The 18,296-nt window shown below is 39.0% G+C and overlaps 1 protein-coding gene across 1 annotated transcript; it reads right to left on the bottom strand.

Annotated features, from left to right (window-relative positions):
* Positions 1-11,001: 11,001 nt before the first annotated feature.
* Positions 11,002-14,432, bottom strand: SPINK9 (serine peptidase inhibitor Kazal type 9). The gene is made up of 3 exons (XM_033096042.1): positions 14,381-14,432; positions 13,177-13,205; positions 11,002-11,133 (listed from the first exon to the last, which is right to left on the bottom strand). The coding sequence occupies exons 1-3, from the start codon at positions 14,430-14,432 to the stop codon at positions 11,002-11,004; spliced, it is 213 nt and encodes a 70-aa protein (XP_032951933.1).
* Between the last annotated feature and the right edge of the window lie 3,864 nt (positions 14,433-18,296).

Here is an 18,296-nt window from a genome sequence, read left to right as displayed (position 1 = left end):
TTTAGAAGGCCCATTCTTGTGGTTGGGGAGAAGATTAGTGCAGAGATTGACAAACTTTTCCTATTTAGATCAAAGTAATAAATATTTTATGATTTTTAAGCCATATGGTCTCTGTTGCAATTACTTGACTCTATTATTATAGCCTGAAAGCAGCCAGAGACAATATATAAACAACAAGTATGTCTGTGTTCCAATAAACTGTTATTTTCAAAAACAGGTGACTGTAGTGTCCCAACCCATGGATCAGACTAAATGCAAGGAGACCAGTAGATGGCTATTGCAATAACACAGGCAAGAAGTGAGAAGGCCTTGAAAATGGGCAAAAGCAACAAATTTAGAGGGAGGAAAAAAAATTTTTTTTTAAATGAGGCACTTTAATTGCCGGTGGTATATCAGCAGATGAAAGAGCAGTAAGAGACAGGATGAGTCCTGGTTTTCCCAGGATCTATTTTGATAGAAATGTTTAGATTGAACAATATGAATTGCCATTATGGAGATCAAAAATGGTCAACTATTAGCAGTTTTATATGGTTTAATATAGCTCAACCTAATAGAAATACTATAAGCCTAAGATTGGAAAAATCATTCTTATGCAAGAAGTAGCCAACTTACCTTATATGGAATTTTACCAAAAACATCTGAAACAAAATGTTTAGAAAAAATGATCAAATGAAAACAATGTCGTGTTGAGATATGAACAGCTAATTAGCCCATTAATTAATCACATAAATTAATAACCAATAACATCACAAGGTTTATCTGGCCATGCCTTGTTCCCAAACACTGTTTTCTTCCTCACCTCATGCCTGGGACACTTAGTGTCCGTCCCATCTGAGAATTCAACCTTAGCCAGTTCCTAGGAGGCAGAAGACCTCAAGGGAAAAACCCAAGCTTTTCCCTTTGGGACTGCATGTCATCCACTGTTGGGCTGCTCATTGTGTAGATCCATTTTAGAGAAATGTCTAGTTCTTGATAGTCATCCTGGCTACCTGCTGATGAAATCTTAGATAACTGCCTTCATTTCTGATGATTGCCTGTGTTGAATATACTCTTTTTCTAAACTCTATCTGCTTCTAAGGAAGCCTTTTCCTTTGTTTGGGACCTTTGTGTCAACAACTGCTTACCCAAATTATTAACAGTTCCTATGCCTTCATAGTTCACGTTCTGTTGCACAGCCTTGTCTTCTTTCAGCTGCTGCAGCGGAGCCTCCTCCTTACTTCTCCCTCCACCTGAACCATGATGCCAGCAGGTTTAGTTTCACATAATGGGCGTCCTTTGCTAATGTCATTTTACTGGAGTTAATTACGAAGTGCTGAGCCCTCTCTTAAGATTTCATAGCATTGGGTTGTGCTCTGTTAGTAAGCCATGTCAGAAACGGACACCACGGACACCGCTTTGTGCAGAAGGCATTTGTGTGTGTGTACACACACATGAAATAACCAGTGTGGGAAGAGATATGGTGGGAAAGTATTAGGAAGAAGAGGGAGGAGAGATGAAATTGATTATCAACTCAAAACGCCAAATTATCTGTCAAATATTGACTTCACCTCTCATACATCACCCCCTAAAATATCTCCGGTCTGAACCTCTCTATGGCAGAGTTCTTGGAATACTAAAAAAAAAAAAAGGATTTAACTATTGATATTCATTGTAGTTGCGATAGTTAGTGAATTCTTTATCTCTGAGAGAAACTTCAAAGGTTCAAAAATTCCTACATCTAGAAAATAGTTATCATTGGCTTGTTACTTCCCTCGGAAGACCAAATGTTTACTCCCTCCCCCGTGTTCTTTGACAAATCCTTACATGAGAAATAACCAGTAACCAAGACAGCCACAAAGAAAACTTTCATCTTTTCCATGAGGAACAATGTGAGTCATCCACTGGACTTCCTTCAGTCAAGGGTTTCCTACCAAATCCTCCAAGGTTCAGTTCTCTTGATGAACAGGGGCTATGCCCCATCCTGAGAACCTCAGACCCTATTATGAAGTCACTTTGCAACGGATCTGTTTACATGTGACACCAATGGCTAAGTCATCACGTCACCAAAGACCAAGAAAACTTCCAGGAAAAATATTTCATGTTGAACAGGCTGTAGAGCTATTGCATGACAGCATGGTTTAAAATTGTTTTGTTTGACTGTTAAAGTATTATTCAGTCCCATACAAAACATTTTGTTTTTCCAACTGGCAAGAAGAAACAAATATAAAAATGATGAATTTATAATGAGTAATTGTTGGGAACTTTTTCAAAATTTACATGTCTGCCTTTAACAACGGCTCAATCCAAAGATGCTGATTCGGTAGGTCCAGAGTGTAACTCAGACATAACACACAAACACACACACACACACACACACACACACACACACACACACATATATTTAAATTGCTGATTCACCTCTTTGAGAACTGATGGATTAGGAGACCACAATTTTATATTAATGGGCTAATTTTCTGGGTCCTTTCTTTCCTTATTCCGTAAAGGTAATCGTTCTGTTCTGTTAGGGCAATCTCTTTACCCATTATTATTAACATATCTATTCCTACTTCCCTGGTCATAGAATTGACTGTCTTATATTCAACATAAAACCTATTTTAAAAATAACCAAGAAACATACATGGAAACTCAAGTCCATTATGTGTGACTTCTATTATACTTGGCTTGCATAACAGGGAAGGGGCCTGAGGCTCATGAAAAATCAGTAATTCTATACTGAAGTTGTGTGATCACCAAGTGCAATGGGGTTTAGTTCACAAGAAAATCAGACCTAAGTCTTAAGGAAGGAAGTCTTTTAAAAATACCATCCGTTCTCCAGTTTCCTGGGAACATCAGGTTCTTCTCAGCACTAGGGTTGGAATAATAAAGATGGACATTTTAGAACAGATAATTCTTTCAATTTACTGACCAAGATTCTTTACTTAACTAAACTTTAGTCAGGAATCAGGCTCCTGAACTTTTTCCTAGGCCCATCTGTGCAATTTCTTGTAAAATCTAGCTTTAGCAAGAACCCTGCTAAGTCAGTTTAACCACAATTGTATTGTCTTATATTATCTATTTGTATTATACAAATATAAATACTATTATAGAAATACAATCATTTGCACTTCAATTAGTTGTTTTTGTCAATTATGCTACAATTGACAAATACAATTTTAAGATATTAAAAGTATACACTGTGATGATTTGATATCCATGTAAGATTGTGAAAAAAATTTTCCCATCTAGTTAATTAACACATATATCACCTCAAATGTTTATCCTTCTTTTTTTGGCCAGAACATTAGTTCGACTCTCTTAGCTAATTGCAATTATACAACACAGTGTTGTCAATTATAGTCACATTTTACATTATATCCTTAAACTTTATCCATCTTATAGCTGAGATTGTGTAAGCACTGTATTATCGACTGCATTGAAACCTGGGACTCTAACTCCAGAGCTCACAAACTTAAGATTGTGTTTTTTAACATTTTGTCTCAAAATAAAGAATTCGTTGATGCCAAGGATGGTCTTACTCATCGTTGCATCTTAGGCCTCTAGCCCAGTGTCTGGCATATGACGCACAGATAAATATTGGCTAAAAGATAGTGAACAAACAATTTTCTGAACACTTAAGATGCCTAACAATGAAACAAGCTGCTTTATGGAAGCCTGAATTCCCCATCCTGAGGGATATCCAGACAGAAGCAAACTTTGCATGATGACCTCTCAGAGATATAGACTAAAACTGAATAGAAAGTTGAAGGCTAAAATCTTTACTCTTTTTCAAGCTCTGAGATTCTGTGATTCTATGATTTCTTGATAGTGATAAAAATGCATTTTACAATGTCTTCCAGGTGAAAATATATGCACCCGTCTGTGAGGCGATAGTATCTCAGAATTCTCTGGGCAGAAGATGGTCGTGGAGCTGCTGCTGCCTGAGACAGGGGTAAGGACACTGGTGAAGGGGACATATACACTGACGATAAACTCAAAGGCAAGGACAAAGGGACAAGAGGCAAGGGCTGGCCTCAGGGGGTTGAGGTGACCAAAGGTGGCGAAGTGGAGTCAAGACAGGTTACCTAGTAGTGTCAGCCAAGCTTCTTGTCCTTACATTATACTCAAGCTAGAAATTCATCTTCATTATTAAATTATTTCTTAGTGGGGCCGGCCCGGAGGCTCAGGTGTTTGGAGCTCCATGCTCCTAACCCCGAAGGCTGCCAGTTCGATTCCCACATGGGCCAGTGGGCTCTCAACTACAAGGTTGCCAGTTCAATTCCTCGAGTCCCGCAAGGGATGGTGGGCAGCGCCCCTTGCAACTAAGATTGAACACAGCACCTTGAGCTGAGCTGCCGCTGAGCTCCCGGATGGCTCAGTTGGTTGGAGCACATCCTCTCAACCACAAAGTTGCGGAACGGTTCAATTCTAGCAAGGGATGGTGGGCTGCGACCCCTGATACTAACAATGGCAACTGGACCTGCAGCTGAGCTGCGCCCTCTACAATTAAGACTGAAAGGACAACAACTTGAAGCTGAACAGCACCCCCCACAACTAAGACTGAAAGGACAACGACTTGACTTGGAAAAAAATCCTGAAAGTACACACTGTTCCCCAATAAAGTCCTGTTTTCCTTCTCTAATAAAATCTTTAAAAAAAATTATTTCTTAGTGATTTGAGATGGTAAAAACATGCTAGCATATTTGCTGAGCTATGAAAAGCCTTCATTTAGGAAAAGAAAATTTAGAACCAGAAAGTAGAAACAGGGATACAAGACTTCTCAAACCCCTCAGAAATACCCCCTACGCTGCTGGTTTAGGTTTTAAAAAGGTTCTGCAGACTCATAGCCATGATAAATGTAGATTCTCCTCGATATAATAATTAATAACAAAGCCTTTCAATGTTAGCAGTACCAAAATACTACCCATGTTTCTGTGGCACCTAACGGTTTTCCAAGCATATTCCAATAATAATAACAACAGCAACAGCAGCTACAACCTTTATATCATTTAACATTGTTAGCCATTGTCACGCATATATGTTCTGAGTATTTTCCTTCCATGTTATTTGTGAATACTTATAATAGTTTTGAAAGGTAAGTATCACGGTATCATCTTTAAACCTATGCAAAAAGGGCTTCATTGCGATGGAGTCTCAAGTTTCAGAGGGCTTCCCTCTGGCTCTTCTCTACCTATGCCTCTCCCCAGAGGGCTAGGACCTTGTAGGACATCTGCCCTATACACACTTGTAATCTAGACTATACCTTGAAATCCTAAACTCCTGAACTTCATTTACAAGCAAACTTGATCCTGCTTACAAGGCCTGTGTAAACTTCCCCAGGTCTATTCCCCCAAGGCAGATTGTATTGCTGGTATGCACATCCTTCACCCCAAAATGACCTCAGGGTGACTGTTTGCTGGGATTTGGGTGAGGATAGGACATACAGGCTTTGGTGTGCATGTGTAAAAGACTTTTCACGAAGCATAAGAGAACCGGAGGGTGGAGAGAGAAGACAGACTGCAGACCAAGGGAGAGACCGGGGCTCGGGGGCTGACTTCTCCCATGTCACTATATTCCACTGAGGAACTCTACTGAATTTGAGAATTTAAAATTTCAAACTGAACTTCCATGGTTCAATGAAGCTATATTTGCCGAGGTAGGAGGAGAGGATTTTACATGTGTGTTAGCTCTGAATTTTAAATAGGTGGGCTGAATATGTTGTAGACATACAGTACATGGGCTTCCATTTTACTTCTCCCCTTGAGCCCCCAAATTTTATGCATGTACCCCATTAATGACTGCCTCAGGAAGGAGGGATCTCTGTCTCACTCAGAGTTCCAAGAAGAAGCTGCATGACTATCTGTTAGGAATCCCATAAAAGCCATCTTTCATTGAGTGTGAGGATTGTAAACATCAGTGTTTTGTATTTCTAAACAGTAATGATAGTTCTTATTGATGCTTATTATGCACCATACCATGAATATTCTAGATGCTCTTGATTCTTGGCCTTGCTCTTCATGGGAACTTTCCCGGAGAAAGTGGAAATAGGCCAGTTGAGAAACCTAATGCCTTTCTCCAGCCTGCATCATTTTCTCTATAAAGTAGGACGCTGTATGGATTAGTTCCTGGTCAATTTAGGACAATTTTAGGAGAAGAGTAAGTCTCTGTCCTCGAGGAAAAAGTGTCAGATGCCTGTAGATATTGGAGAAGGAAGAGAATGCCTTAAAGTCCAACATTGATGCTTTTCCCTTAGCAAATCTCAAATTCAAGGCCAGTTTATACTTGAGGCCAGTTTATACCTACTGCTTTTCTCTTTGTCCTCCTCCTTCTCTTTCCTCTCTTCTGTCATATATCATACATACAAAAGAGTATATATAATACACATATACAATTTAAATGATACTACTAATAATATTAATTAAACAACAACACAAATGCTCATATGTCTATCACGCAGTTTAAGAAATAGCACAAGTAGCAAAATAGGTGAAGGGGAATAAGAGATACAAACTCCCAGTTATAAAATAAGTAAGTCACGGGGATGTAATATACAGCACAGGAAATATGGCTGACAATACTGTAATAACCATGTATGGTGATGGATGGTTACTAGACTTAGCGTGATGATCACTCCGTAAGGTATAGAAAGCTCAATCACTATGCTGTACACCTAAAACAAATACAATATTGTATATCAATTATACTTTCAAAATAAAAAACCCAAAGAACTTTGTTCCCTAGAAAAATACCAACGGTAAAAATAAATTAAAGTAAAAAAATCTTTTTCGTATTTCACATAGGAGAGAGATAAAAAAAAAAAAGAAACAGCACAAGCTGTATCTGAAACTTTTTATATGCTGTTTCCTGAACTCCCTAAGTCAGGCTGCCAGCTCCCACCTAATTCAGCCCCGTCTTCTCCTCCAACAAGGACGCTACTCAATCACTAGAAACAGTCCTCAATCTGTGGAGGAACTAAATTGGTTCTCCTGTTCTCTGCCCTTTAATAAATAATACAGGTCCCTCTTGTGATTTTCAGGTACTGCAGAATTTAGTGTGAGACTCTCAATACCATTAGGACGTCGAATACAAGTCTTTGAGTGCATTGACTCTAAGTTTCTTTTGATGTAGTTTTTAAGACTCACATATATATCAAGCACAGTCAAATATCCATTTTAAACACAAAGATGAACAGGACTCAATTCCCTGCTCTCAGGGATCTTAAAACCAGAAAATATATTTTTTTTCTGTTTTTTTTTTCTTTTACCAAAAATGAGGGCAAGTTTTCAAAAGTCTTTCCAAACTCTCTGATGGGAGGCTGTGTATTTCCATTTCATTGCAATCAAACCACTTTGCTGACATCTGTGGCTGTGATGGTGCCCGCCTGCTCTAACAGAAGGTTCACAGGCATGTCTCTCAGGAGAGGGTCAGGCAGGGGTGATAGGGTGGGGTTGGGAAGAAGACAATGAGGGGCCAGAACCTAACATAGAACCATCCATTGTGTTTAAGGGACAGACTTAGGACAACCACAGATTTTAGCTGTTTTTATTTTTGAAGTCATTCATCATTTGCTAATTCTGTACCAGGCCCAATACTATGTACTGTATGCCCATTGGTTCGTGCCAGTCCATAAGGAACTTCTGTTGCCCCCACTTTGAAGTTCAGGAACTGAAACTCAGATGTTAAACCACTAACTCAAGATTATTCTAGATTTGAGCCCAGGGTTATCTCCAAAGCCCCCATCTTTTTTTTTTTTTTTTTTTTTTTTAATTTCCTTAAGTTTTTTTTTATCTTTATGCATTTTTTTTAAAAATTAAGGATAATTGACATATTCATTTTATATGTACAACATCATGGGTGGATAGTTGTATATATATTGCAAAATGACCACCATCTTAACCAATGGTTATACGTCTTAAGCATTTATATTATAACCAAATAATTTCAGTCGGAAAGGGTAGACACATTTTTATCTACAGGGTATGGCAGCAAACCTGGTAGTTCAGGCAATCTGTGGGCCTCATAAACAAGTAATAACTGGAACCCAGGTAGGCAGCCAAAACAGATCTAGAGCGACCAGGGAGGTGAGCGCCACCACAGAAGTCTGACAGTATTTTGAGGAGTCTGCCACTGGACTCCATTTCTAGGAGAGGTAAAGTGGAGAGGAGGAAAGAAGCAATGAGCACAGACCAGAAGTGCAAAGAACCAGAGGGTCTGGCTCCTCTGTGGGTTAGAGAGGTATGGGACTCAAGCGGGGGAAGCAGCAGTGGTCAGCACTGAGGTCTTGAACATGTGGAGTGAGACTCAGGACCTGGGCGCAGGGAGAAGGAAAGCCCAAACCGAGGCCTCTTCTTTGCTGAGTCACTCAGGGCTTGGCTGGGCCCAGCCTTAGTGATTGTAACCTCTGAACCTATTTTTGAGCAATTAGTGCCTCACCTCTTAGGAAAGAAGCAACTGGGAATGATTGGATAGTTTCGTAAACTCTCCAGAAGCATCTTTCAGAACTCTAATAGTTCTTTTCTAATGTTTAAGCAGGCACTCTTAAAAAGCTTAATTTTGTATTGACTCAGTGTTTTTTTTTTTCCCTAAGAAATTCTTAAGTTTTCAGGACACATCCATGTGTCTGTGTTTTGATAAGACATGTATTTGTAGATCTGCCTTCCATTGAGTGATCTGTACTCTTATTGTTAATTAAAATTCCAAAGTCATTATTTCAGCTTAACTTGGTTCTCTGAGAGACAGGAATTACCTATTCCAGAAAGACTGGTTTATGGGATCTAATAGCGCCTGCTATGCTTAAATATGAGGAAGAACTAATTAAAAAGGAAACAGGGTGAGATTTCTTAGATTTTGAGTAGGCTTCACTTCCAGTAACCGGTTTTGGCAATGTATTTAATTGTTTTAGTTTTATTTTGTTTGTACATCTTTAAAATTGCATGGCAATTCTCTTCTCATGTTACAAATGCCAAGGATTTGCACGGCGGTGTCGCAAGGGTTGACTGTAGAAGACAAGAATGCAATGATGGGTTTTAGGCTGTGGGTGTGCAAGGCTGCCACCATCTCGATCCCTCCCCCACAATCCTTAGAAAAACATTCATTGCTCTCTATTATTTGTGTCTGTGGCTCCTTTTTATGGGAACTAGAGAAAGCAAACACTGCTTGCTGTACATTAGAGAGCTATACATTCTCATGCCAGAGCTAGATCAGGAGTTGATACCTGACCTCCAGTTTATCTGGGGTAAGACACCATAGTTTCCTTGCTTACTTGTTGATAGAAATAAAATTCAATTCATTTTAACTTAATTTAGTTAATTTATGAAGCATTAATTGAACCCCTTCTTTATCTGTTCACTTTTCAGAACTAAGTAGTTCTCAAAAAACCTACTTTGCAGAACTTTTCAGGGATGTTTTCCTAACTTGAGAGAGAAGAAGGCATCGTCTTCAGGTTCTTTGATTTTCTGTTTCCTGCTGCTGGTCTTAATTAGCCCTCCTCCTGCCCCCAGAATGTGGCCCTATGATGGTCTATTAGATGTCACCCCAAAAATGAAACTAATCTAGAAGACTCAATTCCTAAACAAAAAGAGTCAGACATGTTTATCTCACTTAGGTCTACTTTATTCTACAAAGAAATCAAGATGTAATAGTGGTGCCATTATATGGGAGAAGAAATGTCTCTTGTGAGTTGGAATCACAAGATAGACTTAACATGTTCCAAAATGTTCTAAATTAAGTTTGTTGTTAGTTTTCCTGTGGACAGAAAATAGTAACAAATGAGATATGCTGAAGCCATAAGCATTTCATTAGCATCCAAAATTCACCAATGAACCCCTAAAAGTGTACCCAAGTCTCTCCACTTACTGATGTTTTTAACAGGAGTGACTGCATTTTAGAAATATGTCAGCAACTGGTGCTGATTACATAAAGATAATGCTCTAAATACATCACAGTTTACATCCCTGCAAACATATTTTAATGGGTTTTGTTTTTCTTTTTAATTTAAAGGGTAAGCGCACATTTAGACACTTTTCATACAAGATTGTAATTTTTTCTTACTAAAAAAGAAGCAGGGGTGGCCAGTTAGCTCAGTTGGTTAGAGCACAGTGCTCTTAGCAACAAGGTTGCCGGTTCGATCCCCGCATGGGCCACTGTGAGCTGCACCCTCCACAACTAGATTGAAACAACTACTTGACTTGGAACTGATGGGTCCTGAAAAAACACACTTAAAAAAATAAAAGTTAAAAAAAAATAGCCCATTATTTAAAAAAAAAAAAAAAAAAGAACCAGAACAAAATGTCATATCTATTAGGTGTTTGTTTTCATCCATGTATGTTTTGAAAATACTTAAAAGGAACTCTGTGTTTCTATAATACTGGTATATCAGTCATCATTTAATTTTTTTGAGCTGATTCAAATATATCTTACAGATGATTACTTTGTAACCTTTAAACTACTTTTGGCTATTTGATTTTCTAAATTTAATTTTTGTTAGCACTCCAACATATACTTTGTTGAGATATCATACTCTGAAACAGAACAAGTTCTTTAGGTTTCTTCAGCTATTGTCCCCTTTTTGCACCAATATCATTAGGAGGCTCTACTGCATTCAAACTTAGTTGTTGAAGCTCAACAATAACCATTCTAATAGATGTGGACTCGCATGCCTACAAGGAGGGATGTTCCTTGTCCCTGGAAATAATCCAGCATACACTGTGAGAAGACTTGGTGACTTTTTTGTAGAAGGAGTTTAAGCAATAAATTAGTAGGTGGAAGTTGAAATAGTTGACCCTTAGGTTTCCTTCCAACTTAGAGATGCTAGTGTTCTCTGATTGACTATTACTGCCAGAATATGTAGGGATATACACGACTCCCAAGTTCTATAAATTGTGGGAATTCTGTTTATCAGAGTCAACTGATACAAGATGATTCACATATTCCTTGTGTCCTAATCCACTTCTTTGAATTAAGGTACATTTGTCTTAACACATAATTATTATACCTTAAATATAGAAAAGAAAAATATTTCAATACTTACTCCACTTCAGAACAGAAGAAGCAATCATTGCGATAAGTGTTGCCATCAGATCCACAAATTGGTGCATACATTCTAAAACAAGATCTCTCTTCTAATGGTGGTAACCTTCTATACTTACTGCAATCAACCTGGAAATACATATTAAAAACCTCCAATTCCTTCAACCAAATATTTATTCCCAGGATTTAGAATTTTCCAAGCAAGTTCAGAAGGCTTGCAACACATTTGTTTCTTACTCCAATTGTCTATCCTCATCTAACGTCTGAAATATATCTATCCACTGTAAAGATTTTTATAAGAGATATAAAATCATGACTGATAAATTTCTTTATGGTAGCTGGTAACCAAACCATAATTTATTTAAATATACACTCTTTTCCACGGTACTGGTTGATGCATCAGTTCTTAACACTCATGGCACATTCACAGGTACAACCATTCTCATGGGATCACAGAGAGTGGAATCAGTTTTCTACATGTCCTGCCATTTCTTTCACTTAAAAAGTTCTCTCTAAATGCAAGTGTGAGATGTATTATAGAAGTAAGTGCTATAGCTTTAATAACTAGTACATCACTGGCATCTTTTACCATTAAGTATTGGCAACAAATTACTTGCTATACACTTCACCAGCACATAGACAGACAAATATATTTTAACATTGTAGTTGAGACCACTGTTCAAAATTCCTGGAGCAAAGCCAAGATGATGAACCACTTGTTGAGAGCAAGTAGGTGATGACCAAGAAAGAATTTTCTGGGCCTTTCGTCTATGAACAAACTGCAGAGTGTGGAGAGTGAAGTCAAACACACTGGAATTCAAATTCTGATGCTATGACCCTGGGACAATTAGTTCACCTCTCTAAGCCTTAGCTTCCTTACCTGCAAAATGAAGGTGATACACCTGCATTGTAGGATTAAAGTAAAAAATATATAACTGAGAAGATATGTGTAAAATACTTAGCACTACAGAGCATGGAAAATAATAAATAAGCAGTAGCTATTATTTCCATCCGTTGGCTTTACTTCGAGGTCTACACAAACTCCAGCTCTATACAGAAGATGCTACATTTCCAGCTCTTTCTGTCCCAGAGTTCCAGCCATGATATTTTACTAATTGTTGAATATCTTCACTCGGATAACCTGAAATATGCTCAAATTCCAAGTTGAATTCCTCCTCCCCTTCAGATATGTAATTAATTTATTCATTCCTTCAGTTACTATACTCCATGTACCTCCTAAGTTTTAGGGCTGAGCTGAGTGCTAACAATACAAAGGTCAGTAAGTATGGCGTCACAGCAGAAGGACCTCAGGCTAATGGAGCAGAATAGAAAGTGTAGAGCTCCATGGTGAGTATACGCCAGCATGAATTCACTTCCTCTCCTTACCTGTTCAACCCTCAGCACCAGAATTGATGGAATACTCACAATATGACCAGGAAACTACCAAGGCTTAATATTCGATAACCCTTTTCATTCTCACACAACTACCAAATCATGAAGGATGGCTTGAATTCAGCCCTGTCAGGGGCTGAAATTTATATTCTTAGCCTTATGATTTTTTTTAATAGGCAAAAGACTCAAGAAATAAAAGGAGGGGCCTAGGCCACAGGGCCACAGAGCTAAAAAGCTTGGACTAAAACCCAAATTGCCTGACTGCTGGTTTAAAAAATTTACAACCCCACCTAGATTTTCTCAACAATAGACATTACTTAATATAAGCCATAAAGGAAAGGTTAAGTTAAAATCTTCCTTCTTTAATACAGAGAACAAAGACGTGTGTGACTTATTTAAAAGTTGTAAGAATCATGGCTTGTTCTTACTGAGTTTTACTATGTGCTAGGTACTGTGCTAAGCCCTTTTCAAACACTCTGGCTTTAAGTCTCACAATAATCTTATTGTGAGCACATACTGCTGCCCATGGCCACACGACCAAAGAGCTGGAATTGAAGCCCAGGACTTTATAAGTCTGGTGGTTGGTGTCTGACCACTTGGCTTCATCGTCTCCGTTTTAGGAAGGTATGTCTAGTTTTTGAAATAAAAGTAGTTCTGATACTTAAAAAAAATAAATCTTCAAACATGTAGAAATTTACTTACACGAGTCTATAGTGCCAAAAATGTCCTTAGAGATGCTGGCTTTAAGTAGGACTTTCATATCAAGATGGATGCACTCACCTGATGACCGTGTTTGGCACATCCCACATCTGTAAGAAAAACAAGTACAAGAGAAAGCTAAACTCTGGAAGAACCTAATCTTATTAGAAAAATAATCTTTGATTTATGTTTTAGCTCTCAACCTGTCATAAAAATATAAGACTCTCTTCAGAACTGTGTATCAGCACACTATCAAAGGTTGAAGCTCAACATTGATCTTTTTTCTTTCGTTTTTTTCTTTGGAGTGGAATTAGAGTGTAGCCAAAAGGATGGAAAAGCTGTTATAATAATGAGGAGTTTGTCTTATTCTTTCCCATCTCATAATCAGAGCTTAGAAAAAAATTGTTTTAAATGTGCAAGCACAGTTTATTATTGATACATTCTCAGGGAAGAGAACAGGCCTAGCCAAGGTGAGAGAGAGGCATAGGCTCCCAGCATTAGTGATAACATTCTCAGGGAAAAGAATGGGCCTAATCAAGGTTGGGGAGATGTGGAGAGAGAGAAAGAGAAGCCTAGGTCCCTGGTATTAGTGATACATTCTCACGGAAGAGAATGGGCTTAGCCAAGGTTGGAGAGAGAGGTGTAAGCCTCTGGTATTAGTGATATGTTCTCAGGGAAGAGAAGGGGCCTAGCTGAGGCAGGAGAGTAGGGCAGAGGGGGGGAGAGAGAGAGAGAGAGAGAGAGAGAGAGAGAGAGAGAGAGAGAGAGAGAGAGGGAGAGAGAGAGAGAGAAAGGAAGAGAGAGTCTAGAGCTTAGGACAGTTTGAAAAAAAAATTACAGCAAGTTTTATATTTAGGAAGTGTCTGCTCTCATGTAGCAGGCAGAGATGGCAGAAGTTGGACCAGTGGTTGAAAATTCAAAGGAAGCATATTTTAACTCAACAGTGGAAAGAAAATAATACTTCAAGCTGTCAAACAATGGAGTGGACTATTTTATGAGGAAATGAGGTCTTCATAAATAATGATATCAAGTCAAAGCAGAGTCTGGATGAACAATTCCCAAAGAAGTTACACAAAGTGTATGGATAAGAATTTGGCCTTAGTTGTCCATTTAGGTCTGCTCAATGCCTGAGATAATATGATTTAGTGATTTATTGGGGGAGGGAAAAATGCATTTCAGAAAGTTTTGCCTATTTTCTAGATGATGGGTATATCCCAGAAGTGGGCAGAAGACGACGTGAGCTATTGGTACCAGGGCAGGGCAGTGCTACGAGTGAGATACTCACTGAAGATGGTTGTAAGTGCCAGAGCCATGAGGACAAAGGCTGTTGCTCTCATGCTGCTGAAGTGGCTAAGGGCAGTCAGATGGAGGCAAAAGAAGTGACTTTCGGGGTCTGCCCAGCCCACTTGGGTGCTGCCTTACATATTTTCAAGAGTTCCTGCCTCAAATGTGAATAGCTATTTTGCAGAATCCTGGGAAGAGGTCAGAAACACCTGATAGGTACAGAAATTCTTTTATTGTGACAGCCAGATGATGTTACATGACATAGGACCCAATAAGGCTGGCATTAGTTCTTTACCTCTTTATGTCCTTAAAACTTTGAGTGCTTTTACATCTGTTATACAATTTGATCTTCATAATAAATCTGTCACATAGTTATTACCATTTTCGTTGTTCTACAGATGAGGAAGTGAAGATACAAGGAAGCGATTTCACTGGATTTACTGTTCATTCTTTGTTATACTACTTTTTCCAGGAACAGTCATCAGCATGGCAACTTAGGTTTTGACATTTTCCCAGATTCCCCTGTTTCCTTTCTTCTCCAGTTTCAGATGGGGAATGTTGCCGGTTGAGACCCCAGACAGCACAGAGAAAAGGCACCAAAACCCAAGTCTTGATTTAGCAGAAACAAGCAATGTTTCTTGTTTCCCTATAGGGTGTTCCCCTATTGCATTAGGGGTATCATATACTCTTTATGGGAGATAGCTTTCCCAAGAACCCCAAATTTGGGGAGATGGTAGAATGGATAGAGCTGGTGAGTACTCACCCTACATTTAGCTGGTGGAGGCTTTATCGAGAGTCCTTAGGAGAAGGTCCCCTCCAGGCCAATAATAAAGAGCTTTGTGGCCACTTTAACCAAGAATGGGTCTAGTGGCTGCAGTGGCTAGACTGCCACTGAAGTTTTGGCCACGATTCTATAGTTTCCAAACACAGACTGACGGTTCAAGAATAAGATGTTAACTTTGCCCTGGGCCACGATTACACACATGGCCAGTGACATCTTCCACTAATACCTTTCAATAGACAAGCCATCAATCGTTTGGCTGTGGTTTAAATAAGGTTAATTGTGCTTTCGGCAAACCATGCTTCATTGGAAACATTTGAGAAAGACTACAAGGACACTTATCTTAGAATGTGTCAATTTTCAAATAGAGTAACTCTATGAGAAGACCATGGAAGCAGCTCTTGCAGTTTTGGTAGATAGAGTTGGAAGACATTGTCCATCTTGCTAACGGAATTAGTGTCAAACGCCGGGAGACTAAAATTCACATTTGTTTCCCTTCAAAAGGATAAAGACAGCTGAAATGTGTTGGGTTGGTCTGAGAAGGCAGGTATCATAATATTATTGAGAACTGGAACTCTGAGAGTCTGGCAGACATGAGTTCACTGCCAGCTCCACTATTCCTTACATGAGCTTGTGCAAGTCATTTCACTGCAAATCCTTAGTTTTTTTAATCTTCATTTGATCATATAGTAACTATGTGCATTTACTCTGGCTTAGAGGTCATATTACAACTTGAACATGCCATGATTAATGAGAAACTTTGCCACTGTCTTCATTGCAGCTTGACAAAGACTCTCTTGGACCACACTTTAGTTAGGCTCCTCTGAGTCCTCTTCTTGACTAGATCTTGACCTCACCCCCGGCCTTCCCCCACACCTTTGGCCTGCCTCGCCCTTAGCATAGGTCTTAGCATAGAACCCTGCTAAGTAACCCCCCACTAGTGATATTTGATCACCCTCACTATCTAATCAAGTTCTTCACCTCCCACCTGTAACGTATAAGCCCTTGGCTTGCCTTTAGCAAGAATTGTTAGTCCAATTTAGCAAGAATCCCCCTACCCTTGATATCTCCTGTTAGTAATTTTCCATCTACTGAGTTCCTTATTCTACTCCTTGGCTATAAATCCCCATTTGTATTTGGAATTGAGCCCAATCTCTCTCCCCTATTGCGTTAGGGGTGTTCAAAGCTATACCCTGAATAATGTCTTCCTTGCCATTTTAAGAACTGTCAAATAATTTTTCTTTAACAAGCTTATGGAATAAAGTTAATAATACCATGTTTTCTCCGAAAATAAGACCTAGCCGGACCATCAGCTCTAATCAGTCTTTTGGAGCAAAAATTAATATGCAACCTGGTATTATATTATATTATATTATATTATTATATTGTATTGTATTGTATTATACAAGACCCAGTCTTATATTATAGTAAAATAAGCCCAGGTCTTATACTAATTTTTGCTCCAGAAGATGCATTAGACCTGATGGTCCGGCTAGGTCTTATTTTCGGGGAAACACGGTAGCATCATCATCATAATCTTATTGTGCGTTCTAAGTGAGACTGCATATGTAAAGCACTCATTTAGGGTCTGGCACATATTAAGCCCTCAACAAATGTTACTTTTGATGACAATGCCCATGATAATGAAGACGATGATGGTGACAGTGATCTGGAGAAGAAAACATTTAGAAAGCACTTAGGAACCATCTTAAAATAAGCAAGTGATGGGATCTTTGAGGCCTTACTGGAAATAATAGATCCTGGCACGATAGAAAAAGAAACTTTGTGATGATCTGAGATGTCTGATAATGACTAAAGGTAATGGGAATCTTATCATTTTAAGTGTCCCATTGGAGACCAGGTGACTAACCTTCGGGAACCCTACAGAGGTGATTCCTTCATTGAACGAGAGAATAGCCTCTATCTATATTTTTTTACCAACAGATATTCATTAGTTAGCTTTCATAACTAAAAGTGACTCCAATATTACAAACAAATTAAGCTTTTAATATGTAAGACACCCTTAACATAAATAATTTTTCTCAATACTCATCTGATTACGCAAGCCAGAAACTAGAAATCTGACCACATAACTGCATGCCATTAAATACCTTCATCTCTTTCATTAAACATTTTCAATTAATTACTGTGTCTTTGCCAATTATACCTCCCAAAATACCAAATTCAGTTTCTTATGTCTATCACCTTTGCCATGGATTTATTGATGCTCTGAAAAGCTCTAGTCTTGAAGGTTTTGCAGTAGTCCAGGTACAAGATTATGGAGACTTTAACTAGAGTGGGTGATTTGGAAGTAGTGAGAAGTGATTAGATTTTGTAGATATTTTAACATTTGAGCCAATTGGGCCTGCTAAGGGATTAGATGTGGAGTTAGAGAAAAAGAAGCATCATGGAAGTCTCTGAAACTTTTGGTTGGAACAACTGATGAATGGTAGTATCATTTCCTGAGACGGGGGATGCTGCTGATGAGGGAGCAAGTTGGGCAGCTGAAATTAAAAGTTTGGCTTCAGGGGCCGGCTCAGTGGTTCAGGCAGTTAGGGCTCCATGCCCCTAACTCCAAAGGCTGCCGGTTCAATTCCCACATGGGCCAGTGGGCTCTCAACCACAAGGTGCCAGTTCAATTCCTCGAGTCCTGCAAGGGATGGTGGGCTCTGCCCCCTGCAACTAAGATTGAACATGGCATTTGAGCTGAGCTGCAGCTGAGCTCCCGAATGGCTCAGTTGGTTGGAGCGCGGGCTCTCAACCACAAGGTTGCCAGTTGATTCCTCGAGTCCCGCAAGGGATGGTGGGCTGTGCCCCTGCAACTAGCAATGGCAACTGGACCTGGAGCTGAGCTGCGCCCTCCACAACTAAGACTGAAAGGACAACAACTTGAAGCTGAACGGCACCCTCCACAACTAAGATTGAAAGGACAACTTGACTTGGAAAACAGTCCTGGAAGTACACACTGTTCCCAATAAAATCCTGTTCCCGTTCCTCAATAAAAATCTTAAAAAAAAAATAGATAAATAAAAGTTTGGTTTCAGATATGAGCATGGTAGGTGTTCAATATATATTTTTACAAATTGAGAAGTTGTGCTCAGTAATTAATTCCTATGCATTTTTTTTTCCAAGTTCT

This window comes from Rhinolophus ferrumequinum, chromosome 24, assembly GCF_004115265.2.
Source record: "Rhinolophus ferrumequinum isolate MPI-CBG mRhiFer1 chromosome 24, mRhiFer1_v1.p, whole genome shotgun sequence".
Lineage (NCBI taxonomy): Eukaryota > Metazoa > Chordata > Mammalia > Chiroptera > Rhinolophidae > Rhinolophus > Rhinolophus ferrumequinum.
The sequence above is the reverse complement of the archived record's forward strand: the minus strand, read 5'-3'. Positions and strand labels throughout refer to the sequence as shown.